This window comes from Diceros bicornis, chromosome 3, assembly GCF_020826845.1.
Source record: "Diceros bicornis minor isolate mBicDic1 chromosome 3, mDicBic1.mat.cur, whole genome shotgun sequence".
Lineage (NCBI taxonomy): Eukaryota > Metazoa > Chordata > Mammalia > Perissodactyla > Rhinocerotidae > Diceros > Diceros bicornis.
Window position 1 is genome coordinate 99,722,376 of NC_080742.1, and position 26,090 is coordinate 99,748,465.

At 48.6% G+C, this 26,090-nt stretch overlaps 1 protein-coding gene across 2 annotated transcripts in view; it reads left to right on the forward strand.

Moving 5' to 3' along the window:
- DPP6 (dipeptidyl peptidase like 6) overlaps nucleotides 1–26,090 on the forward strand; it is a 517,278-nt gene that overhangs the window by 371,386 nt on the left and 119,802 nt on the right. For both annotated transcript variants that reach the window (XM_058533884.1, XM_058533891.1), the window contains one exon: nucleotides 4,160–4,280. In XM_058533884.1, the coding sequence (XP_058389867.1) occupies nucleotides 4,160–4,280 (121 nt within the window). The remainder of the gene's footprint in view (nucleotides 1–4,159; nucleotides 4,281–26,090) is intronic.

A 26,090-nucleotide genomic window follows, 5' to 3' on the forward strand; every position in this document is an offset into this window, starting at 1 on the left:
TGTTACCTGTGGCCTTGGGTGGGGTACCTCACTTCCCCGGGCCACCTGGTTTGAATCCCAGCTCCACCGCCTACCAGCTAGCTTGTGGGCAGGTTACTTAACCTCTCTGTGCTCGTTTCTTCATCGACAAAACAAGAGAACTAGTACCTGTCCCACGGCGTTATTTCAAAGATTGAATTAATGTTTGCAAAGCATTTGAAAAGTGTCTGGCCAACATATACAAAAATTAACCCAAAATAGAACAAGGGGAGGCCGGCTTGGTGGCATAGCAGTTAAGTGCATGTGCTCCGCTTCGACGGCCCAGAGTTCGCAGGTTCAGATCCCAGGCACGCACCACTTGTCAAGCCATGCTGTGGCGGCGTCCCATATAAAGTGGAGGAGGATGGGCATGGATGTTAGCCCAGGGACAATCTTCCTCAGCAAAAAGAGGAGGATTGGCATTGGATGTTAGCTCAGAGCTGATCTTCCTCACACACAAAAAAAATAGAACAAAGGCCTAAATATAAGAGCTAAAACTATGAAAATCTTAGAAGGAAACATAGGGGTAGATGCCATTTGACAATGGATTTGTAGATATGACACCAAAAGCACAAGCTACGAAAGAAAAAAATAGATACATTGGACTTGATCAAAATTTAAAAAGCATTTATCCTTTATGGTCTACCTCAAATGTCACCTCCTCCATGAAGCCTCTGCTGATCCCTCCAGATGGAATGAGTATTTATTATGATGATAGGAACAACAACAATGGCAGGTACATTATTGAGCCCTTCCTTGTGCCAGGCACTGTTCCGAGTGCTCTGAATTTGTCACCTCACTCGCTCTTCATATCCACCCTAAGATGAGGTTCTGTTGCTATCTCTACTGACAGATGAAGAAACTGAGGCATGCAGAAGTCCAGCAGCTGGCCCACAGCACATGATGTGGACTCCCTGGTGTGGCGGGGAGCAGACTGAGCTGCCTGGAATCCGCACACCCATTTGTAAATGTGAACTCCTTAGGGCCAGTGACTGCCCCCAGATCCTCGTGTCCCTGCGTTGTTGGACCTCAGTTACTACTGCAGGCCAGGAAGAGCTGGGGGCATAGTCAGACGTGGGTCACGGAGGGCCTTGAACCCCAGACCAGACACTCAAACTCTGTTCCATAGTTCATGGAAAGCCATTTCAGGTTTCCAGTAAGAGAGAGACATAATAAAATGGGTGTTTTAGGAAAGACTGATCTGGACTCTGCTGCATGAGATAAATTGGGAAGGGAGTGATGGGAAGCAGGGACACCTATTCCCTGTGCATTAGGCTAAGCAGAGGTGTAAGAAGTTCGCGGTAGGAGAGGAGAGGCTGTGTTCACGAGTTAGGGGGTGGGGCGAGGGGTCAGGGCAGTGGTGCATGGTCTCATGCGGATGGCGGCTGCACACCTGGGGAGGGGACGCGCGCCTACAGGAAGCAGAAACTGTGACGGTGAGCCTGCTCAGTGCCACTGTGTGCACAGCAGTGATGGCAAGTGAAGAACCCAGCCTGATCACGCCCAGGCCCAGCACCCAGGACTTCCCGCCCTCCGGCACTCGGCATCACATAACCACAGAGGGCACTCGGTACCTTCCGTCACCTTTCACTCAGATATCTTACCCAGGTGTCAAAAGGAAAATGTAAAACGTCTTCAAAGCCAAAGCTCTCTTCCTCATAACTTGTTTCTTTTCGTTTTCCTTCCATTAAAAATAAAGCCAAGGTGAAAAGGGATTTGGTATCTATCACAGCAAATTTTACTTACTCAGAGTATTAATTAGCTACAGTCTGATTTTTTCAAAAATTTATTGTAGGCTTAGAACGCATAAAAGAGGTTAAAATTTAGTAATACGCCTCACCCTTAGGCAAACTCATAGAACAGCTCCTGAAATCAAATTAGGGTGTGTACTTGCGTCTGGAAGTTTTCCAGCTCATGTCTGATTGAAGTGAATACTTGAAGAGCCAGGAGGCCTGAGCAGAAAGCTCATACTTTCAACAGTCCTTTCTGGTCCATCCTTCCGTGAGAACGATCTGTGGAAACTGCCCTTTCTGCATTTCCAATTTAAATTGTCAATATTTACACTATTTCCTATCCTGTGCAAAATACCCTCTCTCAGTGGTCTCTTAAATGACACTGACAATATTTTTTCTACAATGTCTTTTAAAAAAAACAAAACTGATTCGAGTCCTGTTCTTGGTCCGCGTAGCTCGGCTTCCGGAGACATCGGGTATTCACACAGTATGACCAGCACCGTGTTCTGAGGTATCTGTTGGAATGGAAGGCACAGGATTTGGATACAGAAAACACAGGGCAGAATTGATCATTGCCTTGAGAACACAAATATTTTATAGGCTAATTTATACTTTAAGAGCTTCAGGAGACATTAGATTTTTCCTGGGCCACTGGTTCATAAGTTTGGTTGCACATTGGACCACCTGGGTGTTTCTTAAAAGTGCTGGTGCCAGGATCCCACCCCTAGATTCTGATCGTCGGGCTGTGCTGTTGGACCTGGCAGTAGGACTTTTAAAGGCTCCCCAGATCATTCTAATGTGCATCAGAATTCAAGAGCTGGTGACTTAGACGTCCTCCTCCCCCTCCCCAGAGAATCTGTAGTTGACCCAAGGCCAGAACTGTAATCTCCTCCAGTGCACCCCAACTCTGCAAAGGTGTCACCATCACCCAGCTGCCCCAGAGAACAGCCTGAGAATGACTTTGCCTCATCCCACCACTTCCCCAGACTTCAGTCCATTCGTCACGGTCCGTGGGTCCTTCTACCTGTCTCCCGGCTCCATCGTCAGCACTCAGATGACTGGGGCTGACTCCCGCCTGGCTCGCCCCACCACCACGGTCTTGCTCCCTTCTCGTCACCACAGCCTTGGGCTCAGCTTCAGAAGACTCGCATCTCGCCGTGTTGCTGCCCTTCTCGAGCCTCGGTCCAGGGCTTCCTACTGCTGTGGGATTCTGTAACACGGCAGACAGACCCTCCGGGGGCTGGGCCTGCTGCCCCTCTGGCTCCCACCCTGCCCCTCCTTCTTGCTCCCGACAGGACAGTTCATAGGGGGCTTTGTCCAGCCCCACCAACACCCCATGCCCACACGTGCCCCTGGTTTTCTGTCAGCTGTTTCTTCTGTGTAATCGACCTTCTCAGCCTCTTTCGTCGTCCCACTCATCACTCAGGTCTCGGCTTAAAAATAATTTTCTCCAAATCCTGACATGCCACAACATGGATGCACCCTGAGGACATTATGCCAAGTGAAATAAGCCAGTCACAAAAATAAAAATATTTGTACGATTCCACTTATATGAGGACCTAGAGTGATCAAATCCATAGAGACAGAAAGGAGAATGGGGGCAGCCAGCAGCTGCTGGAACAGGGTGGGGAGTTAGTGTTTAATGGAGACAGAGTTTCAGTTTGGGGAGATGAAAAGAGTTCTGGAGATGGGTGGTGGTGATGGTTGCACAACAGTGTGAATGTACTTAATGCCATTGAACTGTGCCCTTAAAAATGGTTAAATGGTAAATTTTGTCATGTATATTTTACTACAATAAAAAAAAATTTCGATCACTTTCTCAGAGAATCCTTCCCTGTCCTTTGGCCTAAGTTAGGGAGCCCTGACATATGTTCCCAGAGCTCTACCTGTCCCCCTCAGAACACTTTCCTGTTAAAGTTTGTCTGTTTTACCAGACTGTAAGTAGAGTGAAAGCACATTATGGGTCCCACCTCATTTATCACTGTGCTCCCCTGTGATTGGCACAGAGCAGGTTAAGAGCCCACTAAATAATTTTTAATGAATGTTGAGTGAATAAATCCCCGATTTCCAGTTTCCCAGCCCACCAATCTTAATTGCTAGGAAAAATACGATTGCTAAAATAGTCATGCAGTCTGGTGTTAAAATACCCAAAAGTGTCAGACAAATTGTCCAATCATGGTAAATGATAGCATTGGGTGCACTGTGTGGAGTTTGAGCCTCTGATGAACCTTCAATATCGATTAGATTGGAGGTGGGTGAACCCCAAATGATCCTGAGACTGCCTCTGTTCTATCAAATAAATGCAACAGGAAAATGCAAACCACATTCCTGGTTTCAGATTTTTTAAGAACACCCTGTTTATAACCACTTCCTTGGTTAACACCATGTTTTTTCTCTTCCCAAATTAGATCTTTATCTTCGAGAACAACATCTACTACTGCGCCCACGTTGGGAAGCAGGCCATCCGCGTGGTCTCCACTGGGAAGGAAGGTGTGATTTACAACGGCCTTAGCGACTGGCTGTACGAAGGTGAGCCACGCCGTGGTGGGCGAGGAGCAGGGGTTTGTTGTCACTGTGGTCGCTGCTGCTGCTGCTAGAGTGGGGTTGGTAGTGGTCTTTTCTCCTTTGACTTTACAAATTAAACTCCAGTTTCTGAGGTTCTGCTAAATTAGAAGGATACCGATGGAGCTTCAGGGAGCATCAGGCTGTCAGCAGGAGCCTGAAGTGTTGAGCACGCACCTGGTGACCAGGTGTGCAGAGCTTTCCAGAAAGCAAGCTCCTCCCTGAAGGGCAGGTGGCCGCCCTGGGAGGTTTGTTGTGCCAGGAGGTGTCTTCTGGGCACACTCGGGATTGCGAACGCTCAGAGTTCTTGACTGCCCTCAAGAAGCAGAGCGCCTTGTTTGGCCTGGGGGCGGGCAAGGGTGGAGGTGGAGAAGAAGCCGTGGATTAAAGCTTGCTAAAGAAGCCCGTGGAGTCACTGGCTGCCCCAAGTGCAGCCACCTCATTGGGCATTTTCTACCCCTCCTTCTCCTCGGTGCCCGAGGCCTCCAGCTGGATGCATTGTTAAATAACCAGAAATTAATCCGTCTCCATGTTAATGAGACCTTCGTCATCACAATCACAATCGTGTATTGATTGCTGTTAGGGGCCAGGCATGTGCTGAGCACTGGATTACCTGTTACCTCGTTGAACTCCCTGTCATAGTCAGTTCAGGCTGCTGTAATGGAACACCGCAGACGGGGCGGCTTCAACAACAAACATTTATTTCTCACGGTTCTGGAGGCTGGGAAGGCCGAGATCAAAGTGCCAGCAGATCTGGTGTCTAGTGAGAGTTCTCTTCCTGGCTTGCAGATGGCTGCCTTCACCCTGTGTCCTCACATGGCAGAGAGAGAGCAAGCTCTGGTCTCTTCATCTCCTTAGAAGGGCACTAATCCCATCATGGAGGCTCATGACCTCATCACCTCCCAAAGGCCCCACCTCCAAACACCATCAGATTGGGGATTTAGGCTTCAGCATGAATTTTGGGGGGACACAACCATTCAGTCCATAGCACCCTCATAACAACATTCTGAGATGAGTACTACTATTAACATTTCACAGATGAGGCATGGTGAGGTTTAGTAATCAGCCCAAGTTCACACAGGTTAAGGAAGATACATTGGGCATTGTCATGGTTCAAGTCCAGGACAGTCCCTTTCTCAAAATCCAGATCTGAATCAGGATGCTTACATCCCGGTATTGGGCTGATAAACAGCTTACACTCTTCTCAGCCTACCTCCCGAGACCACATGGTCACAGTGATAATTCACCATGCTGGGCTGGGTCAAGGGATCAAGGGATACTCTGGGCATTATCAAGCCCAGGAAATAATTTTCTCCAGTGCCGTGCATTCATCAAGCTGGAATTCTGCATTGCCAGGGCTTTATGTATCATAAAATTTACAGCAGATAGTTAGGTAAGCTTAGTGTTACCTCCCATCGTAAGTCAGTGAAGTCATTGAGGCACAGAGTTCTATGACTTGATTTCTAAAATTGTTTTAATTGAGATAGAAGTCATATACAATAAAATGCACAATTATAAGGACACAGTTTGATGAGTTTGACAAACATGTACTGTTGTAGCCCCATCAAGACATAGAACATTCCATCATCCCAGAAAGTTCCCAGAGGCCACCACTATCCCCATGTCTGAAGCTTGTTTTCTAACAGACGTGCGGCCACGTGGGCACCTGCCCAGTGTGGTCACCCTGGAAGCCCCTGTTTATTCTAACGTGGCTGCCGCTGCTCAGAGCACCCAAGATTCCAGTTTCTGAGTTGCCTTCTGAGCCCCAGGAGAATCAACCTTGAGGTTTTATTGGCCCCACATGAGGATGTCGCTGGAATGAAGTGGACACTGGCCGGTGTCCACTGTACTCACGCTGATCTGTGCACAGAGAGCCCTGTGAGCGGCTGGCTCCGGGTTCAGAGAGGTCAGTGTAATTACAAGCTGAAGACCCCCAAAGAGAAAGGGCGTGGGGTGCTGTCTCTAAGAGCCTAGACAGGCTCTAGGACTAATCTCAAAAACACCTCGACCAGGAGATTTAAAATATCTTTTTCAGTATCTTTCTAATAAAATAAAAGCTGATTGCTTTGCAATTCAAGTTAAGCTTTTGCTTTAGCAAATCCATTGAAAGGAAATTTTTCTTTAAGGCATTTACACAAAATTGTGTTGCTGTGATAACAGAGCCCCAAGTATTTTAAATCAATCACAGTTGATGTGGCAGCTTAATCTGCTTAGTGCTGTTCCCTGGAAGGTCGTATATGCTGATGCTTAGATTTCCCAAGTGGGGGGCGTGAGAGCCCGGGGGAATCCGAGTGCCTTTTTTACTAATGGGAAGGTAAAAGGCGAAGATGGACTTTTTCTAATCTGTGACTTAACTGTTTCACTGCCAGACGCTCCGTTAAAAAGGGGGGCGGGGGAGATCGGGAGGAAAAATACTCTGAAAGTGTTTGCAGAGGGTCTGACTCGCTTGGAACTGTTAGTTCTGAGGAGAAACTATGTAAAGAGGAAACACGCCTGCAGTCTGCAGCCCTGTTGGCAGCAAAATGCCGTATTGATTTGTTTTGTTTCCCAAAAGGATCTTAAACATATTGAACGTTTCAGAATATTGAGGGCTGAGGGAGAGAAGAGGTAGGAGACACGGGAGCTGCCAGGAATCTCCATCCTTGACCAAAGGGTCACGCATCCTCCAGAGGAAAATCCTGCTAACTGAAGCACCCACATGCTAGATGCTCCCTCAGCACTGGCTGTCAACCCTGTGCCTGTGTCTCACCGGTTCTCTCGGCTCCCCAGCTCGTGGTGGCCACAGACTGATTTTGATAAGCAAAATGCATATCTTTATTTTATTCTTCTGGGCAAATGTCATGCAATTCCACAGAATTTTTACTTTAATATAAGATTAAAAACTGCTTCATAGTGTCTTACGCCTGTTTTAAGGTTTACTAAAGTTGGTTATCCAGAAACTAAAATTAAGATGTTACTAAGAGTTTTTTGAGAACTCTAAATGAGGGTTGTGTTAAGAATTCACACTTTCATGCAGGGCTTACCCATTCTGCACAGCTCCTAATACGTAGGCGTATGGGCACAGAGTTGGAATTGTCCACATTTTTATGAAAGGCTCTTTGTTACCGGTTTACAGAGTTGGTTGTATTTTCCAGTTGCTGCTATTTGTTTATGTTATTTCCATTTTCATACACATGTTATCATACACATGAGGTTCAGTGGTACAGAACAGAATGTTGGGCCTATAATTTTCCAGTAATGAGACTTCAAGTCATTTAATGTTTCAACTGAACTATAAGACATCCGTACCTCTATTGCCAAAGCAGTCATATGCATCATCAGAAATAAATACCATTATTCAGTAATTTGTCAATGTCATGAAACGGCTGACACCCCAGTGGAAAGCTGGAATGTGTTGGGGTCATTTGAGAACCACTTCTTTCCCCACATACACATGAATCCTGTCTCCTCAACTCCTCTGAGACAGCGGTGGCGGAGGCAGGGTGGGGCTGTGAACTCGAGAATATATTTATGGTGCGCGGCCTGGAGTCATGAGGCAGGGATGACAGAGAGAGTTGAGAAAGTGGCCTGAAGGGTATTGATTTAATATCTAGTTTAGCATGGATGAGACCCCAGGGCTGAATTCTAACCTGAACTAGTCCAGAGCTTAAAGGTACTTGGAAATTGTGATCAAATCTTGGCCGGGCAGCCTTGCCCCGCGGAAGTCAGCAGGAATGATGTTTAATAAGGCTCTCAGCGAGCTTCTCTGGCGTCAGCTCCTCTCGCTTAGTTTTAGGACCCATTCAGTCAGGCAGTGGCTGATTGACAGCAACCAGAGGGAAAAGCACGTGAGGACAGTAATGCGTTCTGTTGTCCCCTTGTCTTCCTAGCATCCTCCCATTTCCTGCAGCCCCTGGTACTCCTGAGCCCACCTCCTCCCTGGGGTCACAGCCCTCTCCAAGGCCCCGATGGTGCTCTGTCCACCTATCTGGGAGCCCCTCAGATTCCTCTTCACCGGTCCCCGTGCTGACTGGTGTCGTTCACTCGGGAGCTAGTGTGGAGGAGGTGGGGATGTGGCTAGGCCCGCCCAAGAGGCCCTCTTCCCAGAGCTGCTGCAGTTGGGGGTATGTTCTGTGAGTCCTAAGTTTGAGCTTAGAATGTTCTAGAAACATGTTCACATTGTAGTCAGGCCTGATGTGAAAGGGCGAGAGCTTTGCTAAGCTGGACTCATTCAGTGCTGCCCATTTAACCCCTGAGCCCAGTCATGTGGTCCTTACCCTTCGTGTTCAAACTTCTGTCCGGAGGCTGCAAAGCCAGGATAAGACTAAGGCCTGTTTTGCAATTCTTTACACGGTCTCTTAAAGCATCTTTTACGGAGTCGGCACTAATGACCTCGCAGGTTTTTATTGCAACGAGATGCTCTGAGAGACATCAGCAAAACGTCAGGTGGGCCCCAGCTGGATAAAGCTGAGCTACTTGATGGTTTATGTTTTTGGTGTAATTCTATGCCTTACAATTTTGATTATTCAAGCAGGCAAGGAGTTGAGGGGGGGAATGGCTTTCATGGGAAGAAACAGTATTACAATGAAAGCATTTCTGGAGATCCGTGGGACGATTCCCACAGGAAATATATCCACTGAAAGAAAAGGGCTCTTCCCTGTTTATCCAGATCACCCCAAACTTTCTAAATTCCATGAAAGCAAAACAAAATTATTAAATAATATTTCCTGTGGAATGTGCGTATCGGCTTTAATTTAAATTCATGGTTCATTAAATATTTGGTGGGCCGTGCATGCTGTATGGTTCATCGATGTTCAGGGTGTCCAGTGCCCACTTTGTGCATGCCGTAAGCAGACCGGCCAATTTGCACTTCCTTGATGCAGAAGACTCCACAGTCTCCTAGTGAATAGCCCTCGCCTTGGACTGTTAGAGGTAGCTGGAGGATGTTTGCATGCACACCATCTTTTTATCAGTGAGAAAGTGTTTCTAATGCCTCTTACACTGTTTTTACATCCCCTGACATACATTTAGATAACGCTATTTTGAAATGCTTATGGAGCCACTCTGGAGTGCAGATTCTTGATTGGGTTCTTCACATGCCAGCTGTCTCTGAAGTACCTGGTTAGGGCCCTTCATTTGCTAGCAAACTGCACCCACGTAGTAGATGGAAGTGAATTTACCCACCTGTCATACGTCATTCCAATGGGACGGGTAGTTTTCAAGAAGTTATCTGGCCAGTAGTTCAGTGGACTTGGAATCATGTTCAAGTCTGAATGTTATCATTCGAACCATAGATTTATAGATCTTTGAACTTAGTGTCGGTTACTTCTCAGATTTACATGATGGGACATCTTTGGTCAGACCAGGAAATCTCTATCAGTAAACTGCCAGAAGCGTGTGATCGGCTTTACAAAGCTCTCTCGCGTAAGGGCGAGTGGCTGCGGTAAGGAGCAGGGTCTTTGCAGGGCCTGTAACTGCCTTTGAATCATAGCTGCACCACCAAGAAGCTACATGAACTCAGATGAGTGTTTAACTCTGTCTCTATTTGCTTGTCTGCGAAACAAAGATAACGGCAATCCGTGTTCCCTCAGGTCATAATGGAAATTAAATGAGCTTAGACAGCGTCGGCTCTTAGAGGCAGGCCTGGTGCCTGTAAACGGCAAGTACTGCTGTTCCAACTGCTGTTACTTCACCTTGTCGTTTCCCAAAACTGTAAAATAGCTGGCGCCCGCTTCACTTGTTCATCTAGCATTGTCAGGAGTCAGGAGCATTGTCGACATTAATCTTTAACTAATTAGTAAAGATTAACCAACTAATATTGTTACTCCAGCACCCTGGAACACTCAAGCCAAGAGTTGCAATTTAAACTATGTGATAAACGGCCCATTGGGTTGTGGGGATGGAGGAGTTGTCCTAGTCGATCTCGGGGTGTTATTCCAACAATTCTCCAAGGAAAAGATTATCTGACCGAAGTGGAGGTGAGGCAGCAGTGCACGCTGAAGAAGGAACAATATTCTGCTTTTGGAATATTTAGAAGGAAGCCTGTGACATCTGGGACAGCAGCAAGGGGCCCTGCTGGGTGACAACAGCTTTGGTGAGAACAAGTATTAGAAATTTGCTCTATGGGCAGAGCTCTGGCTTCCGCTTTGCAGCCCGCCATCTTGCCAGATCAGATAAGGCAGGCGGGAAGGGATAGGCTGGGTCAGGCTGTGAAAAAGAAAACAAACAAAGCAAACAAAAACACCACCTCCATAATTCAAAACAACAAAAAGAATCTTTCCCCGTGACCCCACATGCCCCCCCATATCAGGGTGGGGATGGGGTGGGGTCTCCCGTGGTCACTCAGGGTCCCAGGCTGCTAGGGCCGCCCTCCTCTCAGGCATGGCCAGCCCAGCACACTAGTGGAGTGTTCTGGAGGGACACACACTGGCAGTTACATGCTTGGCCTGGAAATGACACTGGTGGGCACTTTTGCTTACAACTCATCATCCAGACCTTGTCACCAGGGCCCAGGAAGTACCATGCCAGCAACTGTGCAGAAGCAGGGAGAACCAGCCATGTTGAAGAAGCAACACCAACGGTTCCACATCTGGGCAGCGCTCTTGCAAATAACAGACCTCAAGTCTGGGGACCACAGCAGAAGAGGAATGTACTGTGGGGATGTTGGGGATCCCTCAGAATCGAGGAGAAGGTTCGGGATCAGGTTCAGAAAGCAGCGAGAGATCAGGGGAAGCCGAAGGAGTGCCATGGGGCCAGTCTGGTTGGAATGCTGCTGCTGCCGCCGCCCTGGACCCTGGGGGGTGCCGTGGGGGAGGATGTTGTGTGAGGGGTGCATTGCCTGAATTCCTGCAAATAGAAATGACGCGTCCCAGCATCAGGCCATCCATGTTGTAACCAAGGCATGATATTCCAAGAAACAGCTGGGCTCTGTAACTTTTTCTCATTGCAAACTCACGTTCATACTTAATGGCTAATAGCCACGAGGAGTGATTAGAATGGCTATCTTACGTGATTGCTTCCATGGGAATGTCGCTAAATGTCACATACCACCTTGTGGTCAGCTCCCTTCTTCTTGGCATCTCCTTGGAGCCTGCAAATCAATGGACGTGTTTCCAATGAGCAGCCCTCGACTGCAGGGCAGAGACCCCCGGACGGTCAGGCTCCTTTGAGCCTGGCCGTGTGTGGCACTGTGACAGGTTCACCACAGACGCCTGGTTCTCAGAGTCAGAAGCTGAAGTTGCATTTGAAAATCCACTTTAGGCTTTGTTAGCATTTTAGAAAGATGACTGATTATTTTAATGCAACGTGAAGAGAAGATCTGCTCGGACTTGTGAAATCAGAAATAAGAGAAATCTGAGGGGAAAACGTTCTCTAAAAGTTTGGGAAGAATTCCCACTGGTCTTGAGAAATGTCTCTCACCATTAATTACCTAATCCTGAGAGACTGTGATAAATAATATATAATGTTCAATGGTTATATTGTTAAAGCTTTTTAATTGTGCATCGATTGTGAGATCAAGACAAACACATCTTTATCTCTTTGTTACAGAGTCTTAATGAAATTTGTAGCTGAAGTCCTTGATGCCCTTGGGAACTCCAATTCCTTTTAGTCTTCTCTGTCCTCTTAAATCACTTGAGGACCTTAGACCATTTACCCTATTGTTGAGAGTTTTGTTAATACAGTTCTGCTAAAATGCAAACGGCAGATGCTTGAAGGAACACAGGCTCCATGCTTGTACGTACTTGAAACAATTTCATTTGAGACTCAGATGCCAGATTCCAGCCTTTGCTCTTTTGCTATTAAACGTGAGCCCTAGTTGCTTTTCCTTATTCTGAAAACATTGCTGAGATGGACTAGGTAACTCTAGACTCCCTTCTATCGCTAACGTTTTCATATTTATTTCATATTTGTCAGTGTCGTGAGTGCACAGCATGACGGCCTGAAGTCTGTATTCACGCCAGACGACTTCACAATGGAGTATTTACCTATCCTCACTTTTACTTAGTGGGTGTGCTGGAGCAAAGCTCCCCAACTGAAAACAGAGGGGGGGGCACAGCACGTGGGTGTCTCTTTATCTCCTGCTCCTCTCCCCTCTCACACACACACACACACACACACACACACACGGGACGTTTGTGTATTGGGAAGAAGTTTATCCGGTGATTCTGATACACCTTCTCCCCACCCCCTGGTGAAACCATCTGCTCTAAAGGAATTGGCCTGCCTCTCTCTCTTTTACCCCCTTTTTCCTTTCTTTCCATAAAATTTGCATTATTAGTATAATTTTTCTCTGTGCTAAGCGCTGCCCTTGGGAAGGTGCAGGTGGGTGAAATGACAGCTCAGCTTCCCCTCGTCAGAGCAACCTGAGCTCAGAATCGTGGAGAAGACTTAAGCTTGTCACGGAGTCTATGAACTAGGAACAGTGAGTGGAAGAGGAGTCGAGGATTAGGTTTCAGGTCACTTTCACGTTCTTACTGAGCCTCCCACGATGGAAGAGGCTGTCCTGGGAAGGTCGAGCAGAGGGAGGTCACTGCCGTTGTGTCAGGCTATCCTAAAGCGATTCCTGCACTGGGCAGAGGTCAGACACACAGGCCTGGTGTCTCCAACTGCACAAGCTTGTGATTCTGAGCCCCTTGAGTCCGTCCCAGAGCCCAGGGGCCCAGCAGTCCCCGGGGAGGCAGAGCGTCTGCTCCCTCTCGGCTCAGCTGATGGGTCAGCCCCTCCCAGGTGCACAGGGCATCCACGCAAGGCCAAAGCCCATCCATTCGATGGAAAATGAGCACCTGAGCCTGGGAACTACCGAGTGCTGGCTGTCCCCAAAGAGGAGGTGACCTTTCAGCTCTTATTGGAAAAAAATCCATCCAGCACCTTGTTCTTTTTGCAGGAATAAGTGCATCTGGCACTTGCTTTATTAAAAGAAAAACCAAGCAACTGTGTGGACACTGAGCTGTAAAGTGTTGGGATTTTAAATAGATGTTCCTGAGAAGGTGCCCAGCCAGGAGGTTGCTGTGTCACTTCTTGAAGGAAGCAGGCTTGCCTAGCCCTCGAAACTGCCAGGCCTCCTGGAGGGTTCTAGATCAACTCTCTCCGCAGCACCCTGTGTTTTCAGTTCTTTTCTGTGTCCGGCTCAGACTATCTTAATCACACTTTCACCTCCCTTTCTCCCCATCACACCGTTTCCATTAAAGATTAATTCTCACCCACCACTAGGTGGCCTCCCTCCAAATCCCTGTGCCCACATCTCTAGACAGACATGAGGAATACGAGAAACCTGCATGTAACAAGACCTATTCCTTAAGGAAGATATTCCAAGACTTGGCACTGGCCCACGCAGCCCCCATTTACTGAGGAATACATGTCACGTCTCTACTATGTGCCCAGCACAGACTAGTCACTCTGAGAACACAGTGCCTGACCACATGTGCCTTTATAAGGTGGAAGAAAGGGAGGGAGACGAGAGAGGTGAAGGATATGGCCCCTTCCCTCAGGGAATCCACAGATGGCAGTCCAACTGGGAAGCTAAGACCAACTGTGTGAAACAAGTTCTTCCCTGCATCAGCCAGGTACACATTCGTGGATTTATTCTGCACCAAATCCTCCTATGGGTCCTCAAGGGAAGCAAAGATGCTTTATGATCTGGACCTGCCTTCAAGAACTTTATATAATGCAAGATGGTATTTAATCAAATCCTAATTACATGGTACAAGTCTTCAACACAATTTAGACACTTTTGGCAGAGTGATATATTTTGATATGAGACCATAGAAACATGAAAATCAGAAAACCAAGAAACCATTAATCCATGAATTCAAGAGTGATGTCTTTAAACAATTTTTTTTTCCAAATTTCCGTCTCTCAAGATATTACCAGTACATAGTTCTAAATCTCTTTTACAATTTCTCTCTTTCAGTCTCAGATTTGGGATCCTGTAAGATGTGACCCTACGTAAGCTTGTCCTGATATGGAGACTTATAAAACAGCTAGGGAAAGAGTGATGATTAGAAAATTTGGGGCTGTCCCCTACATCATCACATCACTGGGGATGTGACACACCCTAGAAAGACAGGAATATTCCAGGCCTCCCCTTCTAGCTCTGATGCGTGAAGCTTTCCCTCCCATGTGCCAGGGCGTGGAAGGTGGACGTGGGTCGGGCAGTACCCTCCCACTGCCCAGTGGGCAGTGTGGCCGCTCCCGTTCTGTCAGACATCCAGCCCTCTGGCCTCTGGCCTCTCCACCTGCCTTGGCATTGAGGGGGCCCTGGAAGGGATGTTGGGAGCCTCGAGAGCCTCCAGAGCCAAGGGACAGAGGGACAGACCTCAGCAGTTGGCAACTCCTCCCCAAACATTTAGCATGCCAGAATTCCTCTTTATTCCTAAGCCAAATTAAGGTTTCCTTGGACTCTTCAGAGAGCATAACATACCATACTTCAATGGCCATGCACAGTGAAAGAAAATAAAGCCAGAAATGAGCGAGAAATAGTCACAAGTGGTTATGGCTGAAATCTGCAGAAGTGCGGGTCCAGGCAGTGGTCTTCCTGACAGCCGCGATTTGTTCAATTGCCCTCCTAGCTCTGGCTTTCCCGTTTTATCTCCAGGGCGCTGGGGATGCGGGCTCTCTTTCTGTGCTAGGGTTTTCTATAATTACTTTTGTTTCATTGTAGCATTTAACCCAGTCTGGAAAAATCATCATTAAGGGAAAATAAAGCTGAAAGGGGAATTGAATGCCATGTAGAAGCGACCTTTCAGGCTGTCGGGGAGGCGGCCTTTCCAGCATAAGGAGCCTTATTGACTCCGATTCAGATGATGCCGGAACGGGAAAAAGGAACTGATTTTGCTGCACTGAGGTCTCCCAAAGCAGGTGATACTCAAACAGATGACAACTCAGCTAGAGATGAGGAGCGAGTGTGTGTGCACGTGTGTCTGAGAGAGACAGAGACAGAGAAACAGAGAGAGAAGGAGACAGAGAGAAAGGTGGATTTCAGGTGAGCTGCTGAAATACCTGCTTTTACAAAAGTTTGAAGACCTCAAGTTCAGGTCTCAATGTCACTGTCTCCTTTTGGGGTTGCTGGAATCTTAAAACACTGCCCTTCGTGCCCCCCTGGATGCAGTGTGGCCGAGTGGCCTTTGTGTGGCAGAGGGACTTGCAACGAGTCATCCACACGTGTCGGTGGACTGGGCACCATCAAAGGCTGGGGATGCCCACTCCACAAAAGCAGCTGCCTGAAAATGTCCTGCTTAAAAGTCTCCAGCCCCAGAGAAAAGCGTTTGTTGTCCCCCCACCCCCTCGCCCCATCCCACCCCACCCTACCCCACCCCCCCAACCAGTGTGAAAAAAGAGAAAGGGAGAATTAAGGCAGTCTATCAGAGTGCTTGGAAAAGCTGCAAATTAGCAGCCAGCAAGGTGCTAATGGAAATCTGTTTGAGCGATCCCGGCAATGGGACAGAACATCAACCCGGGCCTCGTCTCTTCCTCACGGAGGGCTCCGGAGGGGCGCTGCCCCCTGCTGGCGAGCCGAGGCGCGTCGGGGCGCGTGGTCGCCGTGCTCCGGGGCCTGATTTGCTGGAGTTGGCAGATCTCTGATGGTAATGAGACGCTCGCGGTGTGTAATATGCAGATCACATGGCACTGATTAGCGAGAGAGGCTGCGAGCCTTGCGAGGTAAAAGCTCCCTTTGCCTCCTGGCGTGCCGGTTGCCGATTTCTTTTTTAACCCCCATTTAATTCTGCTCTCGGCACCTCGGATAAAATTTTTAGTGGCAGGAAAAGGCGGCAGATGCAAGCGAGGATAAATAAGATTCTCTGTATTTAGAATGAGGCCATTTATTTCCCAATACACATCTATCAGGCATGTTATTTATGTCTTTTGCAATTTTCCAGGACCCAGATTTCTCAGGGCGCTTTGGTTTTTTCTTATATATATATAGCAGTGGGGGTGTCAGAGCAGGCGCTCATCAACAGTCAGAACCCACGGGGACGTTTTATTTAGGAACGAACCTGAGCCCGTCTCACTGTCTGCTCTCTGTTTTATCTGCATCTCGCCTCATTAAAAGATGACAGTCTGCAGTATGGATGTTACTCAGGCAGATGGAGTCTCCAAATGTTGAACCACAGCCCGAGCCGCCAGACTGCATGAAGCACAACAGGAAATCGGCTGTGGTCTGGTTCTCGGTTGGCCAGGCCCTGCGGTGTCTCGGAAAGAGCAGTGAACCCGGAATTAAGAGACTGAGCAGGGCTCAGCCCTCCCCCGTCCTGTGATCCTGGGTAAATGACTGTCTCCTCAAGGAGATCTCCACTCCGCCCCTCCTCAGAGCTGGGGTGGGCACCACATCGCACCTGGAGTGGAATCCAGCCTCCAGCTCTTCCTTTGAACAAGTTGTCCACATCCCTGGGCTTCAGCTTTCTCCTGTGTGAAGTGGGACAACAGAAGCAGACCAGCAGGTTGCTAGGCTTACAGTAGAAAGGTGGCAGTGTCTGGCATACTGTGACTGTTCGGTGACTAGTGGGACAGATGATGTACCTGGCTGAGAACACCTGCCCTTGCCCATCCCACTAGGTTGTGGTGAAGCTCAGAGGACACAGGGCATCTTAGTACCAAAGACAGGGTGTGGGCTGTTGTGACTATTGTTCCTGCCGCATTTTTCAAGGAAAGAAGAAGAAACCAGATTGGGAGAAGGATGAGCTCAGGGCACACATGAGTGAGGGTCTGTGAGAGAAGCCAGAGAACATTCCGGCACGTCAGTGTCTGAGGAGGATCCGGGAGGACATGGCTGAGCTAGGTCCTCTCTTCATGGGAAGGCACCTCCCCTCTGATTTCCAAAGGCACAATTTCAGAAAATCACCAAAAGGCTGTCCACTCTACAATTTAGAATCCCCCAGGAAGCCCAACGAGGCACCCAGTTCTTGAACCAGGAGGATAAAGCCCTCCCCATGGGACAAAGCGGAGCTCTCGAGTTAGCGGTGAGGACGCAGCCCCGGGTGGAGGCTGCCCTCTCTTCGTGTCACTGGGAGCCTGCTCCAGCTGGGAGCTTGTTGACAGAGTCCCTCCCTTGTGAGATCCGCCCCCCAAGCTCAATTATGCTGGTCTGTTTTGGGATCCCAACCAGAAGTACTAGCAAATGCTTCTCAGGCTTCTGGAAATTTCTACCTGATTATTTTATTCATAGAGTGATGGTAGCAGCCAGGATGACTTCTGACCCTTTGCTTTGGACCACACTTAGCCACAAAGCATTAGGAGAAAACAGAGCATAGCAATGGTTTGCTCGATTTTAAACTTTTCTATGCTGTCTGGATTTGGCAAAGGGAGAATTCACTGTGACTGTTGCTTTTCTCGCTATAAAAAGAAGTTAAAATTTTCTGCCAACTATTGCACAACATCGAGCAGAAGATTCATTCAAAGAACCGGAGAAAGAGCTGATCCTACAAAACACACCCAAAATATACCCTCTTTATCTTGGAAACGAACTCCCCCAGAGGATGGGAAACAAACCATCTGATTCCTTCTCTAACTCGAGAGGACGTTCCCTTATAAATGGAATTATGTCTCCTGCCCCTGCTTATTCTCAGGGCCCAGCGGGACGTCGCACGTTCTGCTCCGTTTATAGATGATAATTATCATCACGCAAGGTTATCTGGGAAGGAAAGCATTGAAAGAAGGCAGCGGGGAAGGTAAAGAACGTCCTGGCTTTGCAGAAAACAGTGGAGACGCCATGAGCGCCCTCAGAGTGACCCCCATCAGCACCATCGCAGGGCCCGTCTGCTCCACTGAAGGCAGTTCATCTTACCGTGTTTCACTGAAGAGCGTCTTGTAATTGGCCCTGTACCACTTCATCTCCCTTCCAGGGCTGTCTGCCTTATAGTGTAGATGTTCTCATTTTACTCCATAAATAGGACCTAAAATCGTAGGCTCTTGCAACACTGCAGACCCGCAGTTGTGCAGAGGTGGAAGTTGGGCATCCAGTGAAATGTGGCATCGTGGGGGGAGAAAGGGTCATGGAGTCCGGCAGCCCTGGACCGCCTCTCCCACTCACCAAGTGTATGAACTGGAGTGAATTAACTCCCGGGCAGAAGCCTCAGTCTCCCTGCCTGTGGGATGTGGATAGCTGTGTCTGCCTTGTGGAGCCTTGGTGAAAACCATGATCACGTGCAGCATCGAGCACTGCCGGTCACTTCTTAGGCGCTCAGCAGATTGGAGCTATCGGTACTTGTGTCGTCGCCGTTAGAAAACGTCATATGTTCGTAAAACATAGAATAGTTTCTCTCTTCTGACAAGGTGTGAGTGCCCAAGATCTTCAGAGAAGCAAGCCTTCGTCTCTACCTGTAGAGTAGGGGAAACAGTGTTCTAGCAGCATCAGGAAGTTGGGGACAGTGCTGGTTACCAGTTGACACTCTGGTGACATCTGTGTAACGTATGGGAAAATGTATAATGGAAAGTGAAGTGCCTCACAAGCCATAGGGATGATAGATACTATCAGTAGTAATCACTGCTGTACTGAGTGTCACAGCTCCAGGCGGATCTGTTTGTAGTCATTCTGATTTATTGATTGATTGTAATGGTGAGCCATAAGCTGACGGTAGTGTCCATTTGGTTTGCTTATGTAAGGCGAGACCTGGGACCCAACGCCTCATCCTTTCCGCTTTCTCAAGGAGGGAGGAAAGAGACAGCCGCCTGGTGGTGGCAGTGGTGTAGAGGAGCCATAAAAAGGGGTGAGACGGGGTCCCAGTCGGCCCTACAGGAGGGGGGATGAATTCAACAAAGTGCTCAGGTGGAATGTGGGGTTCTTCCATCCAGGCACAGCCCAGAGCCCTTCTCCTTGTGTCTCGACAATGTTATCTCCTGTCCCTGCCCACACCCTGCTCCATGTGGGCTAGAGCCTGGAGGGAATGGACCCCAGAGCTCACATCCACAACATTCTCAACACCGGATGACGCCATAGGAATGGCTTGATAAACTGGCACCATCCCCCCATGGGGCATCGTGCAGCATGCCGTGCAGAGACCCCTGTGTGCCGTGGGAAGGGGGAAGCCTGGGGTTCCAGTGACTTTGATACTTTGCAGACACCTTTCTGCACTTTGTGTCACTTGAGTTCCCCCCATATAGAGGGAAGCAAGGGCCAGGCTTTGCTCTTTCCATCTCAGAGGTGAGGAATGGGAGATGGGAGACTTGTTTAGGACCCACTAGTTAGTGCCCTGGGTGGAATGACTCTCACTGCAGAGTCATGGCGATGGGGGTGAGGGTGGGGTCAGTAAGGGCAGGTTTGCTGGACTTGGTTTATTTCCAGATTGCCTGTGTCTTTCAAACTGCAGATTATGCACCAGTCGTGAAATCAATTTAATGAAATAGGGTGGTATTGATGAGGATAGAAACTTGAATGAAAAGGGGTAAACTGGTATGGGATAGAAAATATCAGAACGTATAAGAAATGACAAGAATGGGTCATGTTTCACAAGCCTGTGGTCCCAGTGTGTGTGTGTCTGTGACAGTGGGTCACGGTCAAAGACCATGGTGGCAGCTGACAGTGATCATTACAGAGGATGACTCCGCCCAAGTGCAGGATGGTGAAAGGGAAGCTTGTCTGTATTTGAACAGCCTTTGGGGAGGCCGTGCCAGAGTTCCTTCCTCCCTCCGCGGGGAGTCCTCCTAGAATAGGAGGGGGAATTGCAGCCTGCTGAAATGTGGACGCAGATTAGTTTTCTCTCCGCTGGGACCACCTCTCAGGCCGGACCCATGCCAAGAGCTGCCTGCTCCTAAGCACCCGCTTCTCTGTGACGACAGACCTGATGGTGCCGTGGGTCTGAGCAGCGGGGCATGCGGAAAGCAAGTGAAGACAGGAGGAGACGCAGCCGAGCGCTGAGCAGGTGGGAAGACGGAAGGCTCTTCTCTCTCCCACGTGAATGGGCTGCTCCCTGGGCGATGCTGGCTGCAGAGGAGGAGAGAACCACACCCAGGGCAGGGCCTCAGAGGGGCAGGAGTGTGTTTCTGGCACCTTCCGGTCATTTCTCACCCTCAGCCTTTCCCCTTGCGCCATGTTTTTTACCCAGCTGGGCAGGTCTCACCAGCGGAGATGGGATGTCTTCATTTAAGCCAAGTCTTTAAATAGGGCACATCCTCTGTGCATGCCCTGCTCCCCAAGCAAGCCCTCACACTGCACAGACCACATCCTCTTGAAATCATCTTTAAAACGCCCATCTCACCAACACAGCTCTGGGCTCCTTGAGGCGAAGGACTGTGTCTTATTTATTTTATCTCCAGCACCTAGCACAGCCCAGGATGGAGAAAGGCTGAGCAATTAGGGTTTGTTCAAGTGAACTCACTAAATTTTAACAGAGCAGGGATGGAGAAGAGAAGGGAAAGACTTGTTTTCAGTAAGGCATTCAGATTTCAAATGAGATGATGATGAGCAAATCCAGATTGAAGGAGACTGTGAGGGAGAGACATGGCGGAGAGTCGGGAGGCCTGGGCCAGGCCCATGGGGTCTGTGTGAACCTGGGGGCACCTGTGGGCTTCTCTGAGCCTCAGTTTTCTCATCTGTGAAATATGTTGAGCTAGCTGATTTCTGAAGTCTCTTCTGTCTTGAAAACAAGAGTTGGTGGATTTTTATCTGGGCCACAGGATAGGGGAGACCTGGGTATTTAAAAGGTATCCTGGGTAGAGGAGACAGTGTAAACCCAAGAGAAAGAAACAGAAATGCTCACGGGACCATGAGTCATGCCAAGATGATGGGCTGAGGCTACATTTTGAGGGCTTTGGCCACCAAAGGGCCACATATGGTAGACGTTCTAACAGGGGTGACCTCACAGTACCACTACCACATACCCTGTACCCCTGCACTCCCCACAACAGTGGTCACTCAGGTGGCTGCAGTAGCCTGTGAATGAGTCTGCCCTAGTCAGTCTCTCTTCCGGAAAGGAGTAATCCCCCCAGACTTCCGCCACCATGCTCTGGGCCCTGTCTGGCCCTGCCCTGACCCACATCCACCTGCGCCCCCTCTTCATGGGGCAAAGAGTCCGTGGCACCAAGGGAAACAGAGCCAGTGCCCATCCCACTATCCAGACCATACTCCAGAAATTAAACCCCAGAAATTCCTGCCCAATTGGCCCCAAGCTGAATTCAGGTCTCTTCTCTCTTTGTCCTCCCAAGGGTGGACCCTGCTGCTGGTGTGAGTGGCCCCAGGCCCAAGGAGTGGCCAAGGGGCAGCCAGTTGCAGGGAGTGTGGGTGGGCAGTCCCAGCTGTGTTCACCTGGTGCAGGAAGGAGCTGAGATGGGAGTCAGGCCGACGTTAGACTCTGAGGGGTCTGGAAACTACACCACCGTAATGAGCTGGAAGACCAGGTTCAAAGTTGGAGTTCTCAAAGTAGGACAATAGAACACTCTTTAGTGGACAGTTTGTCGCCTTCGTGTATGACCTTTCAATATTTGGGTATGTGGTATATGGGCCCATTTATACTCTTGCCCCAAGGAGAAGACGAGGGCCTGCAGAGGGGGCGGAGGAGTTCGCTGTAATGGGGGGAAGGAGAGAAGGCAGTGGTAGAAATGCGTGATCAGAGAGGTGGTTGTTGTTGCTGTTACTGTTATAAGAGGGCAGGTGTTACAACATGTGTGTGCTGATGGGAGCCATCCAAGAGAAGGGGAGAAACCGATGCTATGAGAGACAGTCGACGGTACAAGTAGATAATCACTGGGGTGGTAACCTTGAGCAGGATCCAGGGCACAAGTGGAGGGTTGGCCTTGGCTGGAAACAGGGACAGTTCCTCCAGGATAATTGGAGGGAGGGTGGAATACAGATGTCCCAAGACACAGATGGTGCAATCTGGGCCTAGAGAGCCAGAGGGATCTGTGGGCGTGATGCAGCTGTGGGCCCAGAGGTGAGTCTCGGGTTATTAGGCACCACGTCAAAGGCAGGGGAAAAGATGGTAGATGTGACCTCGGTGAGTGGATTTCTGCCTTTGCTTCTGTTCCTCTTGGTTTAATTCAGTTCAGCCCATCTATTGAGTACCTGCTATGTGCCATGCACCGTGCTGGGCAGTTTGCCCTCCACCCTGGGGCTGAGTTTCTTGATGGATGTGAGTAGCTCTGGTCACGTAGGGACTGACTGTGTCCAAAGGAGCTGGGGGACTCCAAGGTAGCATCGCCCCTGGAGACAGCCTGCCTCCCCTGCTCAGCCAAGGCATTCACCTCTGCCTCCCAGTCCTGACCAGACTCCAAATCTTACTTTATCTTCTTCTGAACACCTGTCGAACTGAAATTTAGTCCTAAATTGTTGAGTTGCTAACATTACAAACCAGGAATAAATGGATAGTTTATGGAACTCGTGTCATTATTCAGTAATCAAAGGTAATCTGAATCCATTATTTACCTGAAAGCAGAGCCCACTCACTGTGCCAGGGCTGGCACTGAGTGTACGAGTAGGCCCCAGCAGATATCTGTTGATTTACCACTGTCATCCTCGTGTTAAGTCCATGGCGCTTTCCCCTCAAGCAGTAGACGGCACCACTGCAGCTGCTTCTAGAGGAAGGGTCGGGGTGGGTTTCCACTGCGCCATCGCCTCTCATGCATTCTCTCCCCTTCGTAAGCACAGCCTGTGCTTGAGAAAGAGCAGTCCAACTGAGGGACACGATCTGGGCTTGGAGCAGAATAAAGCTAATGTGCCACCTGGAACAGGTGACCTCACCTCTTTAGCCTAATGCACACTCCACGGAGCTGCTTCAGTTCCGGGCTGTGGCAGTAATCCCAGGAAATTCAGAGGACAGAAGCAGGTGGGGACAGGGGTGGGCTGTCGGGAATGGCTTCGCCCTGAGCTCAGGGATTTGTCTTGCTCTGCCGTCTTCCATCATGCTACTTCTCCATCTGCATCCTAGAAACAGCGTGGCGACCTCCTGTGACTGATCCTCTATCCCTCCTGATTCACACAGAATTCTTGAGCTGTTTCCCCGTAGTCAGGATGCATCTGTACAAGTCGAAAGGCAGACTCTTGTTCTTCGAGCAATAGAGCCAAGGATAATTAATAACTTGATGCAGTTGGGTTAGAAACTGTTCTGAGTTCTGTGTATAATTTACAGTTATTAACCCTCCCCTTTAAAAAAAAACCAAAAACTTGAGACCTAATTTCCTGTCTGATACACATTGTTTTTGATATCCATTATTTTTACCAAAAACTTGAGACCTAATTTCCTGATACACATTGTTTTTGATATCCATTATTTTTAAAATATGTTTTCACTGATATTAAGAAATAATTATGCAGAGTATCTCAGACTGATTAAGGTGACTATTGCTCTGTTAGGATTTTCTTGAAAATATCTATTATAATGAGCTTTTCTGCAGTGCATCCTGAGAGGAAATATTATTCTCATCGTATAATTTTAAAGCTAAAGCCAACATATAAAAGAAATGGTATATATAATTTCAAGGCTATAATTTTGCTTTGTAGTGAAAAATTCTAGCTTTCGGGAGAGGACAGAGTGGAGTCAGCACTTTGAAGAAACCCTTCGTAGATACAAACTGTGGCAAATCTCAGTTGGTAGTTAAGTCGCCATCCAGTTGAAATTCCAGTGGCAGAGTCTCAACCACTTTTGACTTTCCTGTGGAGATTAACAGGCTGGTTATAGCTTTGGCAAAACACCGGGAAGAAAAATATAACTGTCTAAGGACATTAAAAATCATTATAGAGTTGGTAATACATTTTACCTAAGACGCTAAACCAATCACTATATAGATTATTAAATTAATATCAAAGTCAGTAAGAGTATTATGGTGGAACATTCTCTTTTTGTAAATTGAACACATTTCAGGAGCTGAATTTAAAACAATTTCTGGGCAGTCTCAGGGCCCACGTGGCCGCTATCTCCAGGCGGCCTCACCACCCGGCGGTTGGCCTTAGAGAGAATAGTATTCCATGGGTTTTGAGATCTTCTGGAAGTGCCCACAGCGAAGCTCATTTTCATTCCTTTTCAGGGGTGTGCACAGGCTCTGGGGTTGTGGTGGGAGAGAAGGTAAGAAAGCAGACTGGAGATGGGAAGATACCAAAGATAAATGTCATCTCTTTCAGTATTTTCCATGGATGTGCTCCTTTCACATACTAGCTGTGTGATTTGAGCAAATTATTTAAACTTTTTTTTTCCTTCAATTTCCACAAGGGAAAAAATAAAGAAAACAATAGTACCTAGTACCTACCTGGAGCAGTTGTTTTGAGGATTAAGTGAAAACTTACTGAAAGACACACACACAGGCATGGGAACATCTTGCCTGTGAGTTCTGATAGGAAGAAGGAAAGAATGACCGTGTTGCCCAGGCCTGGGGTTCGAGGAAGGGGTCACAGTGAGGTAACAGTGACCCATCAGGGGTGTCAGAACGCGGTCACCTTGTTGTCATCACCATTTGCTTTGGATCAGCCCTGCCTTCCCAGTATTACTACCCTCTCCAAGGTTTTTATTATAAAAAAGAAGAGTGGTGAGGACTTGAGTAAGGGTTGTATGTTTGGGTTGTTTTGCTGCAGAAGATACATTAATTTTTGCAGATGCTTTACAAAATGAACAGTGAAAAAGCCGAAAACCCTCCTTGGCCCTGATGGTCTGGTATCCCCTGCGGCTCTTGTTCCCGGGGAGGCAGCGATAACCCGCCTGGACCCCTAGGGAAGGGTGAGCCACTTGCTCGCTTTCTCTTCTCCAGTTACCAGGACCAATGAGGGTGATCAGTAACCAGGTTTCCCCTGATGGCGAGGTCATTCTGTTACCGGGTGCTGGGCTTGCCGGGCTCACCGGGCGCAAGGCCACACGGCTCGGCGGTGACTCACTCTTGGCATCCACGTCCGTCTGGTCCTGGCCCCGACTTCCATTTGAGCTTCTTCCACTCTCCCACGGGGGCCCCTGACTATCTCTCACCAAAGCCCCAGGCTGACGTGCAGTTCCATGATAATGATAGATGTTTTACGGCACTTACAGAGCACAGGCATTAGTGCGTTTACGTAGAATAACTAGTACAATTCTTACAACAACAACCCAATGAGGTAGATACCGTTATCAGTCCATTTTACAGATGAGGGAACTGAGGCACCAAGAGGCTAAGTCACTTGCCAAAGGTCACACAGCCTGTGGGTGGCTGTGTGAGAATTTGAATCTCGAACATCTAGTTCCAGAGTCCATCCTCCTGAGCACGCACACCCAACCTTGTAGGGCAAGATGCTCCTCACACTGCTCCCATAAGCCTTCAGTCACTCTCCTTCCAGATCCCGCTCCAGGAAGCCTTCTAGGATGGTCCCGGTCACTTCCCGCACTGGCCTCCACCTGGGCCTCAGCACTTTGTGATATTGATTTAGCACATGCTCCTTAGTGAGCAATTGGAGATGAACCAAGGAGAGTGAGGTCGGCCCTGTCAACATCGTCCTTCCCCTGTCCACTTCTCCTCCCCCCAAGGAACAGACGCAGCCTCTTTCGTCCCCATTGGACGTGAACATGACTGCCCCGGAGGGATTTGCACGGTGTCTGCAACAGCACCAGCCAACGCCTACTGCTCAGTGCGAGCTCGTTCCCTCCCCTCTCCTGCGCCTCTCCCTCCCACTCAAATGCAATGCAGAATGGGAAAGGGACCAACAGGCCTTCGTTTCTTAGGGTCTTGCGTGATTTTTAAACGTACGCAGTCACCTTGCAACAACAGTGCCATCTTACCGCGGCCGCCTACTCTGAGGACGTGGGACACCAGACATTTTGGTTTGAATGTTGTTTTCCCTCATCCATGGTGAGACTTTTCTCCCCCTCCTTGGTCAGATCCTACAGCAGAAGCCAATTTCCTGTCTTTTCTATCCTC